The sequence below is a fragment of the Phialemonium atrogriseum genome (assembly GCF_030411735.1).
Source record: "Phialemonium atrogriseum strain 8032-3 unplaced genomic scaffold QBC33scaffold_2, whole genome shotgun sequence".
NCBI classification, from domain to species: Eukaryota; Fungi; Ascomycota; class Sordariomycetes; order Cephalothecales; family Cephalothecaceae; genus Phialemonium; species Phialemonium atrogriseum.
The window spans coordinates 946,936-963,862 of NW_026848139.1; the positions used below are offsets into that span (position 1 = coordinate 946,936).

General features: G+C 54.8%; 5 protein-coding genes across 5 annotated transcripts; 3 read left to right on the forward strand and 2 right to left on the reverse strand.

Moving 5' to 3' along the window:
- The first annotated feature begins 112 nt into the window (after positions 1-112).
- Positions 113-1,476, forward strand: QBC33DRAFT_157779 (uncharacterized protein). The gene is made up of 3 exons (XM_060422216.1): positions 113-592; positions 663-739; positions 992-1,476. The coding sequence occupies exons 1-3, from the start codon at positions 316-318 to the stop codon at positions 1,409-1,411; spliced, it is 774 nt and encodes a 257-aa protein (XP_060287811.1). The 5' UTR covers positions 113-315; the 3' UTR covers positions 1,412-1,476.
- QBC33DRAFT_157895 (uncharacterized protein) lies at positions 1,093-2,525 on the forward strand. Its single transcript, XM_060422217.1, has 3 exons — positions 1,093-1,512; positions 1,766-1,869; positions 2,051-2,525. Exons 1-3 carry the CDS (start codon positions 1,436-1,438, stop codon positions 2,371-2,373), a joined length of 504 nt encoding a protein of 167 aa, XP_060287812.1. The 5' UTR covers positions 1,093-1,435; the 3' UTR covers positions 2,374-2,525.
- Positions 2,526-4,104: 1,579 nt separating this feature from the next.
- QBC33DRAFT_157775 (putative helix-loop-helix DNA-binding domain protein) lies at positions 4,105-5,879 on the forward strand. The gene is made up of 2 exons (XM_060422215.1): positions 4,105-4,561; positions 4,775-5,879. Exons 1-2 carry the CDS (start codon positions 4,502-4,504, stop codon positions 5,843-5,845), a joined length of 1,131 nt encoding a protein of 376 aa, XP_060287813.1. The 5' UTR covers positions 4,105-4,501; the 3' UTR covers positions 5,846-5,879.
- Positions 5,880-10,216: 4,337 nt separating this feature from the next.
- Positions 10,217-10,768, reverse strand: QBC33DRAFT_157934 (uncharacterized protein). Its single transcript, XM_060422218.1, has one exon. The coding sequence runs from the start codon at positions 10,620-10,622 to the stop codon at positions 10,323-10,325; it is 300 nt and encodes a 99-aa protein (XP_060287814.1). The 5' UTR covers positions 10,623-10,768; the 3' UTR covers positions 10,217-10,322.
- Positions 10,769-10,914: 146 nt separating this feature from the next.
- Positions 10,915-12,889, reverse strand: QBC33DRAFT_554765 (putative scd2 ral3 protein; the record flags this gene model as incomplete). The annotated part of the gene is made up of 3 exons (XM_060429552.1): positions 10,915-11,916; positions 11,980-12,717; positions 12,782-12,889. 3 exons carry the CDS (start codon positions 12,887-12,889, stop codon positions 10,915-10,917), a joined length of 1,848 nt encoding a protein of 615 aa, XP_060287815.1.
- Between the last annotated feature and the right edge of the window lie 4,038 nt (positions 12,890-16,927).

Sequence of the window (16,927 nt, forward strand, 5' to 3'; positions counted from 1 at the left end):
AGTGGGAAATCCGGGTCAAGCTAGCAGCTCATCCCTGCGGTTCACGAAAGCTGCTGCTGCCCTGAGCGGGCTAGCCCGCACTTGGCACTCTGTCAAGTGTCCACAGTACCAGCATAGAAGCACTGGATTAATTGCGATTGTCTTTCCTCCTTCAGGTCCCGGTCCCAGGATGTGACCCGACTTGACTCTCCTCATCACCCCTTTTCCTTTTTCCTCCTATTTTTTTTCCGTTCATAGTACCCCATGTCGAAGAAGAAACGTGCTATTTCTCTGGCGTACCACTAGAAATCAGAATTAAGCATGTTCTAACTCGTTATGTACGTTTCTCTGTTGCAAGCAATTATCCCTCCCACTCGTGGCCCAACGGAGGCTCCGCCAGCATCTTTTCCATTGCACGCAGCATCACACACGGCAAGAATTGGGCTTCATTTCAATTTGATTGCACCATCGATAGTTCGCCATCTCAACGCGTGCCGAAAACTGGGTGAAGCAACGCTGGGTTGGATTGGCGCGCGGGGTGTTGCAGTAGCAGCAACGCGTCATTGCAACCGCGTCGAGAGGACATGGCGGATGATAGTTAGAAGGCAGCTAGGTAGGTGGGCAACGTTGTTTGCCATCCTCCGCATCATTTCTCCAGCCGTGTCTTACCACCCGTGTCTTAGCTGTCCACTTTTCCTTCCAGCGATCCTCGGCAACATCGGTAAACAAACTGAGGAATTCCAATTCAATCCCAAGTCGAGTATGCTATGCCGTAGGTAGTCAAGCAACTTTGATTTTCAGCTGAGAAGGGCGTGGTCCGTTCAATTTCGTCGCTCTATGCTGGCTCTTTCCCAGACGGCACTTCGAGACATTCCGATGACGTTAGCTCTGATCTTGCTTTGCGCCATGCTTTCGAATAAGCTCGAAATAGGTGCGTTGCATTGCACTAAGGTAGGTAAATAGGTGGAGATTTGCCAGGGATGATTGGCCAACTACTATGCAGTACAAACAGGCCAGTAGAGGTCCGAGCTCCCTCGCAGACTCGAGTCCGGGCCAGCTAGAGCCAGGAAACGATCCAAGTTCCACACAGCTTGCTTGCTTTGTCCGGCCCCCCCAGTTTCCGCCTCCACTGTCCGTTGTTGGCGGCGATGGTGGTTGCCTGAGGTCTCGATTGACCCCTCACCAGCAACAGAACTTTGAGGTGAGCTCCCCCCCTTCCGCCCACCGCTTTATCCTCCTGCCCTGCTTCTCACAGAGGTACGTACCTTTTTGCTGGAGCTGCCTGCCTTTGCACTCCCGCCACCCCCCGAATCTTCCCATTCCTCGCAGCCTTTCCTCTCCTTCCCCCTTTTCATCCCCATCATTCTGCAACGCCCAGGCATCCAAACCAGCCAAAATACACCTCCGGACAGACTGTCTTTTGGTCAATTGACCCCAATCCGCCTCCTGTATCACAATGTCTAGCCGCAAGAGAAAGCAGGTTGAGGAGGAGGAGCTTGTCTCCCTCCCTAGTGGATCTGAGGAAGAAGAAGAGTAAGTCGCACTCTTGTTATCGCCAGTGCTCAGAACACATCACCTGCGTCGCCAACTTGGTGCGACAACGCCCGAGAAATCCGTGTTCGGCTCCTCCAGCTGTGTGTTCCAGCGCAAGTACTTTGTTGGCCGTCGGCAACTCTGCCCATGGTCACCGTCGTCAACGATGTCCACTCTCTCGGGGTTTCCGTCTCGAAACCCCAAAACCTATATCCGAAAGTCAAGACATGAGGCGCTGATCGACTGCGAACAGGTATATTTCGGATGACGAAGAAGATGTTGTTGATGACGACGAGGACGAGGACGTAGAAGAGGCGTCTGATGAGGAGGGCGAAGACGAAGGAAATGGAGTGCCAGGTAAGACAAAGTCCTTGACATCCCCTTCGTCCCTTCATCCGCAAACTATCAGACATGATACCCGATTATGCATCTATGGAGATGATAAGCTCAGCACGTTTGTCGAAATGTGCCCTCGTTGCAGCTGCTCCTTTTTCTTGTACCATCATAACATCGTTCCCTTGCTGACGAATGATCATAGACAAAGCAGACAACGCCCCGCCCAAGAAGAAACTGAAGACCGCCCCATCCGGTATCGCGCCTGGCAAGCCTGTCAATGTCTCGAATGGCAAGAAGAATGGCGAGAAGAATGGTGAGCATGAGGAGGAAGAGGAGATAGAAGAAGAAGATATCGACGACGACGAGGAGGAAGATGTGGCCGAAGATGAAGAGGGCGGGGAGGGAGCCGAACAAGTTGGCAATGGCCTGCCCACTAAGGCAGCGGCCAAGGCTGCCGTTGCCGCTCCCGTCGAACAAGGCGAGGAGAAAGGGGTCGCTGCCGGAGGCGGCGATGAGGAAGATTAGGAGGCGCCGCTTCGCTTCTCCCGCTCCTCCGCCGAATGGCATTTCCCTCCATTACGCCTGTCTCTCGCTGTGGCTACTCACCTCGGCCACCTCTCCGGAGTTGGCCGCACTCGGGGTTTGCGGACTTTCAACTTTGCAGGATGAAATATGGTTGTCAAGTCTGTTAGAATTTCCGGAATATGTGGTGGACGTGGATCAAAAATACGAATAGTCAATAGACATTGTTTCTTTGCCAGCTTTGCGGTGCAGATGAATCGAGGATCTAGATTTTCAGGCACCCTTGACGCCCGAGATTTTCGGATTCGACAGGGACCGTATGGTTGGGTGTGCTCTGGTTGGTCCAGCGTCTGAACCGATTTGTCACCAATGAATGGCACGAACAGCCAGGACCTCCCCAGCTCCCTTGACAAAAATATTCCCAGACTCCTCGTCCTCGGTCCTCATCACAACCACGGATATACTCGCTACTTCCCACATTCATTCCTCCAATGCACAGCCTGAAATCACCCTACAGCGCCATATCAACACCGACGACTTCTAAATTGACAGACCCATATTAATGAGCATAGCCTGGTCATGTTTGCGAGATTGCACCCTGCCCCCGACATAGCCGAGAATCGCAAGGCATTCCGGGTCGGCCGGCAAGCGACGGAAGGCCCAGCAAACCCGCATCCGGGGCGACGGATCGGCGATGGATGGAGCGGGGCATGACTAGCGCTTAGGTAGCCACCTAGGCAAGCTAGGTAAAGCACTTGGTCCCGAGAGTGATATGGCAGTTTCCAGTCTCTGCATAATACGGATGTACAGTCGACTGCTCAGTTTGGCTCATTGGTTGACAGACAGGCAACGCCAATGCAGGACCGGCACACGTTGGTTTGGCCAAGGCGACAAGTCGTAATAAGGTACCCGGGTACATAGACATGGGGCCATATCATATCATCCTCTTCCAGAACGATTGCGCAAAGGTTAGTCTCGGCCCTGGGCGGCGTGAGAGACATCCCTCGCGGAAACCGCCGGCCAAAGATGGGATGTTATCCGAAGATGGGATGTCATGTCGACGAGATAGGGGTGGCAAGGAGCCCTCCTCCACGTACCTCTATATTGCACTGTACCTCTGAGGAAGGCCCAGACGCTGGTATATCCCAAGCGTTCATTCAGACTTTCCGCTACTCTGGAAGTCATCGCCCACTATCGCCCACAAACACACAAACATGGGCCAATTCCACCGCCCCATGCCTGATGGTGGGCCTAAGCTGGGCCTAAGCCCCCGTCCTGCTGAGCCTCCTGGTGGGTGGGGTTCGGGACAGATGGCCGGTAAGACGACCTTCTCCCGCCATCCGCGACTCGCAATTCGCCAGGAACCTCTAAGCTAATGGATAAGGTAGTGGGCTTGGAGCTCTTGGCTGGAGTGGCTGGAGAAATGGAGGAGAGAAAGTCCGGGACAGAACTGATCGGGCTCAGACATGTTTTATGGAGCTCCCAAGCCTTCTGGGTGTAGTGTTGATTCTGGCGTTTCTTAATCGGTTAGCATCTCTGGCGCGGCCTGGTTCGGGCTCCGCTCGGAAGGGTAAGCCAAAAAATGACGCCACGTCAAGCTAAATGATGCCGCCTCTCATCATGGCCTCGGGTCTGCCTGTGGTCTAGAACTGGCGATAATGGAGGTCCCTAAACGGCGCTGGCGGGTACTCTGCACTTCGTCTGCACTCTCTCCCACGCTCTAATCATTTGTACCTGTATCATCATGCATCTAATTGGGAGTACATACCTACCTGGGTGCTGTGCATCCCACAGACTAGGTATATTGGGTTTAATCCTGCTAGATCCCTGCGTCTTTAGGTCTCGGCTGCATTTCGTCACCAATCCAGTCGACTAAAGCTGCCACTCAAAGGAGGAGAGGAAGATACGCCCAGGGAGCGGCCAAGAATGTCTGGGATGATTTATATAAAGGATCGCTACGACTCGATTAATAAATGGTTGAAGAAGTCGAACTAGTCACATCAACATCCATCCCGTCAACCCCGCACAACCCTGGGGTGTTGGTCTGTTCAAGCGGCATCAGCAACCTCTCATTAACCAACACAAGCCACTCTTACAGATTAGAAGTCAAGTCCTCGTGCACATCTTCGCCATGGACGTAGGTTCAGTTTCCGGTTATTTTACCGATGAGCTGGGTCTGGATATGAGCAAGGTAAGGTCCATCGGCTCCTCTTACAAGGGGTTTCTTTTCGACTTCTAACCCCGCCCTGCCACTCTCCTTTCGATGATGGGTTTGCCCAACCCAGGGGCCATACCCTCGAAGCCTTGGCGGATTCTTGCATCGGTGTGCCTAGATTCCGGGCTTCTACGTTCGGCAGTCCTGTAAACTACCATATCATGTGCGCTGACATGTTCCATCTCAAAGGTTTCCATGTCTCCGACGGACGCCGAGCTTAACGGCGGCTGCGGATTTGACTTCATGCCTTGGGCAACTGCGGACGGTGACCTCTCTAACCTGGATTACCCCCCGGGCGCCTGTCTTGATGACAAGACATCTTACGGCAATTTTACCTTGTCGGGCAATTCAACTTCCGCCAGCTCAGAGTACAGGACCTCGTCCGGAAGCAGCCTGATGGAGTGGCCGGGAGATGGCTGTGTTTCGGCAACATCTTATTCGGCTGCGCCTGCGACTTATTCGGCCGGGGTTAGGAAAGCCTCGGATCCGGATACCGGGCACTACTACAAGACGCCGGTCTCACCCATCTCCCCAGTTTCCAGCAGTGGCCCGATCAAGAAGAGACACAGCATCGGGGGACCCGACGACTACCAGGCATCAGAAAGCTCCGCCAACATCGCTTCATCACGGCCTGCGAAACGAGCCTGCTCCGATGTGTCAGAGCATGCGATGCGAGGCAAGCTTAAGGCCAAGGACACGACTCCCCCAAGCCATTCCAAGGCCAAGCCCAAGGCCGAGTCGAAATCAAAGCCCGGCAGCAAATCCAAGGCAAGCAAATCGGCGGGAAAGGCGCCCTTGACACCCATCACACCCGGCGAGAGCCCCAAGGCCCAACTCCGGACTGCCTGCCGCAGGCCCAAGCCACCGTCGCCCGCCCAGTCCGTCCAGCCCATCGCGGAGCAGGACGACGACGCCCTGACCCCCGAGGAGCGCCGGGCCAGGCAGAGCCACAACCTCGTCGAGAAGCAGTACCGCAACCGCCTGAACCAGCAGTTCGAGAGCCTGCTGGCCGTCCTGCCCGCCGACAACGAGCACGGCCCGGGCGGCGGCATCGGCGGCCAGGTCAAGGGCGGCGCGGGGGCGGGCGACGACCGCCGGCTGAGCAAGGCCGAGGTCCTGGAGATGGCCAGGCAGCGCATCACGTCGCTCGAGCAGGAGAGCTTGACGCTCCAGCAAGAGCGGAACGAGCTGCTGGAGAACGTCGGGCTCATGCGCGACGTTGCAGCCAGGCAGGTGATGGGCAAGTTGCCCGGCGTTTGATTCGGAAGTGCGATTGTCTAATTCGCGGGTATTTGTGTGTGTGTGTGTGTGTGTGTGTGTGCGTGTATTAGGGAGCTCTCGAGTTGACGCCGCGAGTTTCACTTGGCTGGACCATCGCACTCGGAAGAAAAAGTTGTCCAAGTTGGGAATAAGGAAATCCTTCTTCGTTGGACCGGAAGTGAGCCTTCATGGAGTATGGTGGAAAATGGGATTCGATTTTGGATAGCCAGGACCCCTGGAATCCGCGGTTGGAGTTAAATTGGTACCATAGGCTGAGGTCTATATGCTGGTTGGTAATGATGAATCCTAATGACATACCTAGTTAACCTATACTTCTCAACCTTCATTTTGGCTGTTTAAACCCACCTAATCCAGAGCGTGTACGACTTGATCCTGTTAGGCTTCGTCCGTTATGGCATAGTGTCATTGGCCCTTGGGACCCCGTGCATAACGACAATTATATCTTTCCCAGACAGTCGACGTTGAGTTCTGACGGTATTACGTCCAGATTGCGCTTCACCCGAACTCTACGCCTAGCTGTTAAGGAGACAATACCATGAGATAATCATTAGTGATTTCCATTTCCTAGCCGAGAAGCCCGCAAAGCACACCCTGGCAGCAGAGTCGGACCAACTCGCCTGTATTTCTTCTTACCAGTCGATGTATGCTTAAATTTCATATTTGATTAGCTGAAGCTACAAGGTAAGATAACCAATAGGTCGCGGATGCACAACACTCTAAGCATGACCGTAACATTGTATGTACAATACAATGACCAAGGTAAGATCCATGGTAACTAAGAGATTGAAGTAAGCTGATCGCACTGTCACGCTGATAGTACCCCCATGTCCTCAGTAGGTATTTAAGTCTAATTTGGAATTTGGGTCTAATGTTCTATATAAACCGCCTCGAGACCTTGAAAGGTCATCTTGGAGGGACCAAACTCGACTCCTATCACGAGCCGAGTTGACAGCTCTCCTAGGGAAATATGAATATAAGCGTATCATTTCAAGTGTCGAGGAACAGCAAGGTAAGGGAAACAGCCCCTGATATTCGCCAGGTTTGCCTCCTTGCCAAGTCATTGCTACGAGCCACGAACTTATTTCGGTCGTCGGCTGATATAATCACTCTCCTGTCGTGGGATGCACCTTGATATTGTTGATCAGCTGCAAGTGCAAGTTACAGCTGCTACTCATCAGAAATCATTGACTATCACCTTAGGACCTGCCAATGGCCAGCCTGCAATTCGATGATGGCCGGTAGACGGACGTATATAAACCAGGGGGCTCTGAGATTGAGTGACTGAGAATTACATGCCTTCAGGTTCATATGGTCCAACTCTGCAATTCTAGTATAGTCCCCAGATGGGTGGGTAGCAATGAATCAGGTAAACCATCTCTAATGCAGTTGCGCTATATAGAGTAATGGTTGCTATATGGAAGTTCTTGACAAGCTAGGAGATTATGAGTGTCTTGGCTTGGCTATGTACCTACCTATGTAAAGTAAAACCTGGCGAGATTCTGATAAAGGGGCCCCCTTATTATTACACGATTCGCGCTACCTAATTACTGTGGTACACATCAATCTACATCCGTACTGTGATAGGCTTTCTCAATATCATTTTGTTCACATACATGACCTTCCCACTGTCATGTTCTAATTGTTTTCAAATGCAGACTATACCATAGATTCCAATAGTTCCCCGGTCGTACAACCATGGGAGTTAGAAATGCTTCAACTTTATTGCAGTTACTCTACATGGTAGTACCGAAGAATGTGTGTGGCTTTCACATATGTGGGATGCTAGGAATGTTCCTAGGGTGTACATAATTAGGTACCTAGCCTGTAGGCGTGGCGTGTAATTGGAAAGTGATTGGAAACACGGGGCGCATAAATGCAGTTTTCCAAGCGGCAGCTAGATTTATGCATGGTTGTTTAAATGGCTTTTCTGTCGGCTAATTGCCGGAACCATGCTCTCTTCGATAATTTATGCACTTCCTCCCCCACGCACAAACGGGCCATGGATTTCCGCCACCTCTTTTCCACGTCTTCCCCCTCAAACCTCCCTTAACCAAATTTTCCCGCCTTCACTACAACGATCTCGAACCATCATTCAATCCTCGAAAATTAAATTCAATCATCAAGGGCAAACTCGGCTAGGCAGTTTTCATCGCATATTCCTCTAACTTCCCCTAAACAGGACAGCCCCAGCCTCACTAAAGGTCCGGGCCCGGGGCCAGCCGTTCTTGCCATGTCCGACTCGCCAACAGCCAAGGAGCGACACTCGCTCACCCTGGACCAGCGCCGCGCGCTGCGCCGGTGGGCAAACTCACAGACAGTGCGCCCGAGCCACAAGGCGTGCATCGAATGGTTCCAGACCCAATATGACCAAACCATCAGCCAGTCCACCGTTTCCCACTCTCTTAGCCCCAAATATGCGCGTCTCGATGGCGACCCCCAGCTCTCAGGCTCCCGGCTGCGGTTCGGCAACTGGCCCGACGTCGAGAAGCTGGTCCTGCTGTGGCACCAGCAGATGGTCAACTCGGGCCGCCACCCCTCCAACGAGGAGCTCGCCGAGAAGGCCAAATCCATCTTCTCTCAGCTGCCCCGCTACAAGGACGAGCAGCCGCCCGAGTTCTCGCCAGGCTGGATCCACCGCTTCAAGAAGCGCTACGGCCTCCTCATCCGCCGCCAGCGCCGCCACGGCACCGCCCCCAACCCGGCCGACGACATCCCCTACCTCGTCGACGCCGTCCCCCGCTTCATGAGCGTCTCGGCCGAGACGCCCCCCTCGGCCATCCGCGACGCCGTCCAGCGCGTCGTCGGCGTCGAGGCGAGCCTCTCCACCTGCGCCCTCGTCCGCGACGAGATCGTCCGCCGCCTCGAGAACCCGCAGCACCAGCAGCAGCAGCACCCCCACCAGCACCAGCAGTCGCCCAACGGCGGCCCCTCGGTCGGTCAGCCGCACCACGCCGCCTCCTCCATCCCCGACGGCGGCCACGGCCCGCACGCCGCCGCCGCAGCAGCAGCAGCGGCGGCCGCCATGTACGGCGAGGAGGACCCCGAGGTGGTCCTGCAGAACGCGCTCCGCGCCCTGCAGCAGGAGGAGGCCGACGCCGAGACCGAGGCCGCCGCCGTCAGGGAGGAGCGCGAGCGCGCCGAGCGCGGCCTGCCCCCGCTCGGCGCCATCGCCGGCCAGGCGTACGCGCAGGCCGCGGGCGCCATGGTGACGACGCCGGGGGGTCCCAGGGGCAGCGTCGGGGCGCCGGGCAGCAGCGGCGGCGGCGGCGGAGCGGGAGCGGGAGGATCGGCAGCAGCGGGAGCGGGAGCGGGAGGGGCGAACGGCAACACGGGCGCGCGGTTCGCGCAGACCCCGGGACCGTCGACGGGTACCGGCCCCGGCGGCGAGGACCTCACGCTGACGCCCATCCCCAGCAGCGGGCCAATGTCCATGACGGACCGGCCCGTGCGGTGCCCCTTCTGCGTCAACCAGCGGATGCTCCGCACCATCAAGGAGGCGGTGCAGCACCTGTCGACGCACGTCGTCGTCTGAGATACGCTGGGTATGCTTGCTAACGGATCACTCAACGCACGGAAGGACGGACCTGGTCCCTATTGGTCTGGGTGGCCGATTACTGTCGTGCAATCCCATTGGGAACATCGAATTATTTCCTCTTTTTTTCTGTTTTTTTGCCCCGCGGGAGACGGGTGGGATAGGGCAGTTTTAATGACGCTCGGAGGCTTTTCCTTATCGAAATAATTCGGACCCGGGGAAGGAAGCTGGCAAGGACCTTTGTTTGCGAATGGAAGATCCTTTGCCGAGTCAATGCTGGCGTTTATTGGGGTGGAGGGGGGACTTGCTTGCAAGGAGTTGCGTCTCTAATATCATGATGACTGGACTGCGGAAACATGGGACTCACGTATTTTATGCCTTTGGGGCGGAGTCACCATCATGGATGTGTTTGTAACACTAAGGATTCACGAAAAATACCATTACCTACCTACTTTATACCTTCCCGCATGATCCGCACTCTTCCCGGTTGAGCCTATTCGGGCCCAGGATTCTGGTGGGTCTACGCAAACAGGCACTTTCGAAGGACGTTGGACAGAGTTATGATGAGGAAGAAGCTCACGGGCCTCACGATTTCCGCACAGAAGAGCTATCCCCAACTGTATTAGACTGGGGAGGCCATCCATGACATGCCTTGCTGCCTCGACAACTAACTGCCTCAGAGTATACCGCAACCACGAGAACCGGGGTAGCATATCCACCCATCCATCACCTTATGGACGAAGGTTTGCCATCATCGTCGTCCCTCTCTCCTCCCACCAATCGGGGCCTCCTTCTCCTCGCAAAACCTTGTCCCCAACCACCCCCCCGTCGTATATTCGTAGCCTATAATCGCGGCGCCCTCCTCAGACGTATTCCATCACTCATCAGCAACGCTCAGCCAGGAATCAGAAGATAGAAGTAGCCCTAGATCCCACCAGAAGAAGCTTGCAAAAAGCCAAAATAAAACCAAAAGCAGCCGACAGACTTGGAATAAAATAAAAACGCCGTCTGTGAGTGGTAGTCCCTCCCTATAAAGTGGCTCCTCGGTAAAAAAAAAAAAAAAAAAAAGGAGAAAAAATGAAGAGGCCGGGATCCATCCCATCCCCTATCTTGCGGTCGTGTCCAGGACGGTTTAAAGGCACTTCCTGGAAGCTCGATGAAAGAAAACCCAAAGGCCCCGTGCGACCTCGTGGAGGCGGGTGGGGGGACCATGTGAGTGACCATTTCAGACCAGGAACAAAGAAGCGGCGTAAAACTCTGCTGTTTCGAGTAAGGGGGGTTTGCGGAAGTGGTGTGCTTGGACAGTCCAGGTACTAGACCAAGGGGATATATTTGTATCGGTATTCGGAACGGCGGAATGCAGGTGGGAATCTAGATGGAAGGAACAGAGCCATAGCCGGGGTATGCTTTTTTGTTTTGTTTTCTCCGCAGTCACCAGAAGAAGTTGCCCATCATAAGAAACGAGCAAGCGGGTTTGGAACGGAACGAAGGTCTGGGGGTAGGGTTAGGGCCGCGCCTATTCGACGTAGAGCAGCAGCTTCTCGTTTCGCTGGAGTGCGACATCGAGATCGTTGTCGCTCAAAAGAGGCGGTTTATCGCCCGTGGGCTCATCCTTATAAGATAGCTGGACCTGCTCTCCGGGGGGGATCTTCAGCCGTTCGAGAATCCGCTGGTAAAGTTCACGGAACTGGATATCGGACGGCACCCGGATAGCGATTATGTCACCGCCGTAGCTTAGCTTGACCTTCATGGCTGCGCCTGTTTGCTGGACACCAGGGGAGAGAGAAGTTTGAGATGGCTGAGAGAGGGACGACCCTTGCCTATTCATCGGCGGCTGGCCGTCCGGACCTGGTCGTGTCGGCGCGGCTGAGAGACCCGAGTAGCCATTGCCGTTCAGATTCTGTTTCGACGACTGACGTGAAGTGCCGGGTTGTGGAGAATCGGTAGATGATGGCTGCGACCCGCCAGATAAGCGGTACTCGTCTCCGAGTCCGCTCGGGTCGATCTCGTAGTCTCCTTCCCTGGGTGCAAAGAACTGCTTCACCAGGTTGCACTTCGATATGTAAGGGGGTTGGGCAAGGAGGTTCCCAACATAGGCGTTCAGGTTATGCAGGCGACCTTCCGTGATGGCATCGGTCACGTAGTTAACGGGTCCGGGCATGTACGGAAGCGTTCGCTTCTGCTCCCCCGTATTTCCGGCCTCGGCGGGGAACTCGGTAAGCAGTGCGATCTGGAAGTCGTAGAAGTCCTCGTAGTACCTGGAAAGCTCCCAGGCACGGCCGTCTTCTAACACAGCTTCGATAACAAACCAATACTTCTCCTCGGCGAAGCAGTACCGGGGGATGCGAGCCGAGACCGGCCCATACAACTGAGAACTTGATTTGGCCGCGTAAGGGCTCGGCTGTATTTGCTGTGTGTTCCGTTGTGGGTTATATCCTGGCTGCGGCTGTTGCTGTTGCTGCTGCTGCTGCTGCTGCTGCTGTTGCTGCTGCTGCTGCTGCTGTTGCGATTGCAGTTGCTGAGCTGTATGTCAGTATGCTAGCCTTAAAGATGGCAAACCCCAGGAGCTTTTTCGACTTACATTACCACCATTGCCCTGGCTCATACGTCCGCTGCCTTGTTGGAGACTCAATCGGCCCATAGCCTGCTCGGCGGATGGCTGCTGTGAGGACCCTACCTCGAACTTGCCTAGAGTGATGCTGCTGTTCTTGTACTCCGCCGCCATCTTCTTCCATTCCTCGACGCGGGGTATTCCTGCCCTTCGCACTGCATCTTGGGGGTTGGGCACCGGTGTGTTGCTGGCCATATCTCTGATCTCAACAAACGACACTGGAATCAAGCCAGGCCCGCCCAATCTGCCTATGGGTTTGGCGACAAACCATTCCGGATTCGACTGCGCAATGACGATGATGGCCTCCCCAGCCTTGGCTTCCAACTCGTCTGCTCGCTCGGCTTTAAAGTCATACATGACAATGCCGTAGACCATAGCGCCAGACTTGCCTCCAGACTTGGAGGCTCGCCGGCCTGGTCCTCCCACTGAGCTCGCCGGGGTCTCGGCGTACCCGGAATCATGGTCGGGATTGTTGGTTGTCGGTGGTCGCGCAACATCTGGTTGCGATTGGCCACTGTCCCGCTCCGTGCGCCCGAGGGCCTGGAAGAAGGCGACCGGGACCAAGCCGCGGGCGTCGGGAAGCGCAGGATTGCAGGCTTCATACCAATCGGGGTCGTTCTCGCGGCCGATGACGTGGAAAAAGTCTCCACGGGAGAAACTCAGCTCCTGATCTGATTGCGCCTCATAATCGTAGAGTGCGCGGATGACCTGAACAAAACGCTGTCAAAAAAAAACCAGCAGCGAGCGAGACCGAGCGGATTCCATCACTAACCTTTTTGGGAGGGAGAATGGCGACGGCCGATTTGGGGGCGATGGCGCCGTGGGGTTTGCTGTCCTTGTCCCCTTTGATTGATCTCCTTAGAGCCTTCGCAAAGCGCATCCTGTCAGTCTCAAGGTCGAAAAAGCGGGCAGGCGACGTGATGATGGGTCACGATATGACCGAGGGGTTTGTAACGTAGGGGAAGGGAAAGAAGCAGAGGAAATGAGAGGCGAATGACGAATGAGAGACGGGCAGGAATTCAGAGTAGCTTGCGAACAGGAGGAAAGCGTTGGATTGCAGCATGTGCTTGAACATTGGACGTGGTAGACTCGGGACGAACCTTCATGGTGTCTGAGCCTACTCTCTAGGCGGGAGAAGCAACAGCAGACGGGAAGCTTCTAGGTTACGCCGCCTAAACACAGGACGATGTCCTGCTCGGATGACTCTTAATCGGCGTAACGGTTGGTTGGTTTGTGTGTATGCGGATTTGCGGGCGACCCGCGTGCGATGGGGGCCGGGGTTCGCGGATTGGGTTTCGAGCAGCAACAGTGCGCGCAAAAATGACTTTCTTCGATCCTCGGCGGTTCAAGTATTACTGCTGGCAGGTATTTATCGCATGCCTCGAGGGTATCTTTCGAACGTTGAGGAGAGTATTGGAGGTTTCGAGTGGAATGCGCTCCGTCTCGCCGATATATCTCTCGCCTCTTGTCCCTCAAAGTGGGCAGAGCGCGTGCAAGTCCGGGGTCCCTCAAGCGATTGTGCGTCGCTTCCCTTTGTTCAATCAACCTCGCCGGGAGAGGATGAGGACGTCGGTTCCGTGGCTCCAATTCGGCTGTAGTTGTCCGAGAATGACAGGTGAGGATGTCGCGGGTCCGATCATAGGTTAGGGGTTTTGCTGGCGGCGGCACCCTTGAGGGGGTTGAAGAGATTGGCGCTCCGGAACTATTAAAAGAGGAGAACAGCCAACCTAGTGGAAGACGGTGGAAGTGCAGCCCGCGGGATCTGCTTTCTGGGGGGTGAGGGTGGGGAGGGGTGTGGAATGAGTGGATGGTGGGTTAAATTCAAGGGCACCCCAGGGAAGCTTCCATTCTACTATGTAGCTCAGGTACTTGTGACAACATGTACGATACTTCGGGGGGCTGCCTCACTCTGCGCCATTACCAGGTGCTTCATTGTTGCAGCACTGTACTGTGGATTCGGCATCTCAGACTCTGGTTCTGCGGTCGCTATTTTATGTGGTTTATTTATTTCTTTTTTATATTCAAAATGAAAAGGAAACCCTTGCCCTCTTTTGCTCGTTGCAATCCATTGTTCTTTTACTTCTCCAAGTTCCATGTCGTTGCAGTCAAGTCTTCATTCATTTGCGAGGTTTGCCAGCCACATTTCCTACCATCTGGACGCGATGGATACCGAGGCAAGGTACCTACCTAATGGATTGTGCTTGATCAGTTTAGATAGTGGTCTAGGCTCGCGCTAGATGTTGAAATGGAGACCTACCTTACCTAGGCGTGCTAGGTAACCCCTCCATATAGCACCCCTCCCTCCAACGTCTCTCTCCTTTTCAGATGGAAAAGTTGGGTAAAGAAAGAGACGACGGGCATCCATTCCAATGGCTGTGCTTGCGAAACAAGTTCAAGCACCGCCAACCAATCAGCCAGCCCGCCATGAACTAGTGTAGCCTTGGAAATTCATGCCGTTAGCTGCGATTGCGTGGACGTGAAGAAAGACACAGGGATGCCCGCCGGCAGCTACCTACCCACTGAGCAATGCCAGCCATAAATCACCAATAATCTGCGCTGACTTGACAGTAGACGAGTAGGCCAGGCATGCTTACCTGCCCTGGCGGTTCAGCTATGGCCGTGGGAAGACCAAATAGTCCAACAAGAGTCCAGCAAGGAGACCCGATTGAACAGGCACCCGAGTCACACGCCAGCCCGCCAGCCCATCATCACATGGCATCGGTGTCGCCTCCTTTCCCGGAAATGACTTGAAATGTATTCGTTCCCTGCGTTCCCTGGCCTGTTGGATGTAAATTAGGCTAGCTGCAGCATCCAAGGCTTCAGCATAAACAGTCTGCCAGTCTCCTAGATGGCCTCGCAAAGTTTGGCGGCTTTGAACCCTTCCTTGCCTGTCCTCCCCTCGATCGCCATGTCGCCGCCGTTCCTAGAAATTTGCAGTGGCTATCCGTCACGAGGGCTGCACCGCTGCAGTCAAGCCTTAGCTGCAGGTTGGGAAGGCCCCTGGCCTCACAGGTCGCATTTGCATCCTACTACTCTGTATGTACAGTACCAAGAGTACTTACTGCATAGTAGTAGGGCTTCCCTCAGGTTGGGCCCTATCCACACCCCCCTATCTCCCCACCGAACCTTGTGTTGCAGGGGACGGCGCAGGGCGGTTCTGGCGATCCGACGTTGTCCTCGGGTGCGGAATCCTTGCCACTGAGAGGCCTCTTGCGCAAGCCTGCGTCACTTCGTCAATGCAGGTCCTTCTCGTGCTGTCCTGTCGTGTGACAATTCGCCATGGCGAGCAGATGAGTGAGTGCGACTGACTGGGCAAGCCGCCAGGGAAAGCCACCGAAAATCCTACCCCCAGAGGAATGCTCTCTCTGTCGCCCAGTTTTTGCGAGGAGGCGTTCCTACCCCCCTTGCCCTTGCTCTCAGCTGTCGCTCTAATCAGTAGGTATGTACTGCCACTTCCTGGTTCGGCGGGTCTAACGCGCGCGCGCGCGTCGCTCTGCATGCCTGTTTGCCACTTCTCATGAGCTTACCAATACGGCGCGTATTCTGTCTATTTTGTCTATTCTGTTCATTGCCTAGACTTCCTTGGTTTTCCGCCCTTGTCCTTTCCCACTTCTCGCCATGGCAAAATTTTGCGGTTGCCATCGGCAGGCCTGGCTGCGAGATTGCTTTTTGGACATTCTGGAACGCTCCTGACCCGGCCCACCCCACTGCAGCCGTTGGAATCTAGCCTACGTGTACCAGGACGATCAGCCCGATCGACATGGCTTGTGCGCCTGTCCGGCCCTTCCATCATCCATGGACCATGGTGATGTGAACCCAGGGTAAAGTGAAGTGCCTTATCCATATGCGATGAGGGGTTGCAAAACGGGTAGTAACCTGGGGCACCCCATTCACCTGTCAACATGCACTCCTGCCATATGCATAGGCGAGACATGGGTCTTGGCCAGGTGCAAGAACACAATTAGACCACAACTAGACCACACCTGCCTACCTTTCTTGTCATGAAGCTATAAGTGCTTGACTCGGCCAGGTCAAGCGCAGACATGGTGGAATGTGACGTCACATGTAATGGCAGTGCTCTCCCTGTGTTGAGTGTTCGACCAACAGAAAACACAGGCATGTACCTACAGTACTATCCAAGGCAAGCGATCGATTCGCGACCTGCATGCGACCCCAAGGACAAGAAGATAGGTGGTCGCCGGCTGCCGATGGATGGAAACACCCCTCAATCTACCATCCCGTCCATTATTTTGGTTGGGGACGCGGGATAAGGCGAGGTATCAGAAAGCTTCCAGAAGCAGCCACAATACCGTGTTCCTGGTGGTTGTTGGAAACACCGGCCCAATGACGAACAGTCACCCGGCCCGGGGGTGAGCAACCCCGGAGACGTCGGAAAAAAGGGGACTGTCATATAAATAACAAGAGGAAGAGATAATTCCAAATCACACATCATCACCAGCATTTTGTATGTACTGTACGCGTTCATGCATGCCCTCTCTCCCCACACCTTCGGATCCAGCCCGTCCCGATCGCCAGGCACAGGCAACATGAAACCCGGCGCCGGCTCTGAAACGGCAGTCATTGGCACGCCCGTTTCCGCGCCGACCTGGTTTGAGCTTCTGCCAAGTGCCAGGTGAGTGTGGGTGTGCCCTCTTTCTATGTTTAGCCTGTTGCGTATCAAATGGCAATCGCTGCCCTTCGTCTGTCCAGATACCTACCTCAGTTACGCTTGACTTGAAGAAGAGGTCGACATGGCTCTTGGGAGAGAGGTAAAGGGGGGGATGCCATGGTTTCAAGAGATGCCCTAGCACATACCGTACGGCAATACTTGGACAAAACACGCTTGCGAAGTGGAACCGAATGATGTGACATAATCTGACGTTTTCTTTGGATTATTCTCCCTGTCCCATTTCATTGG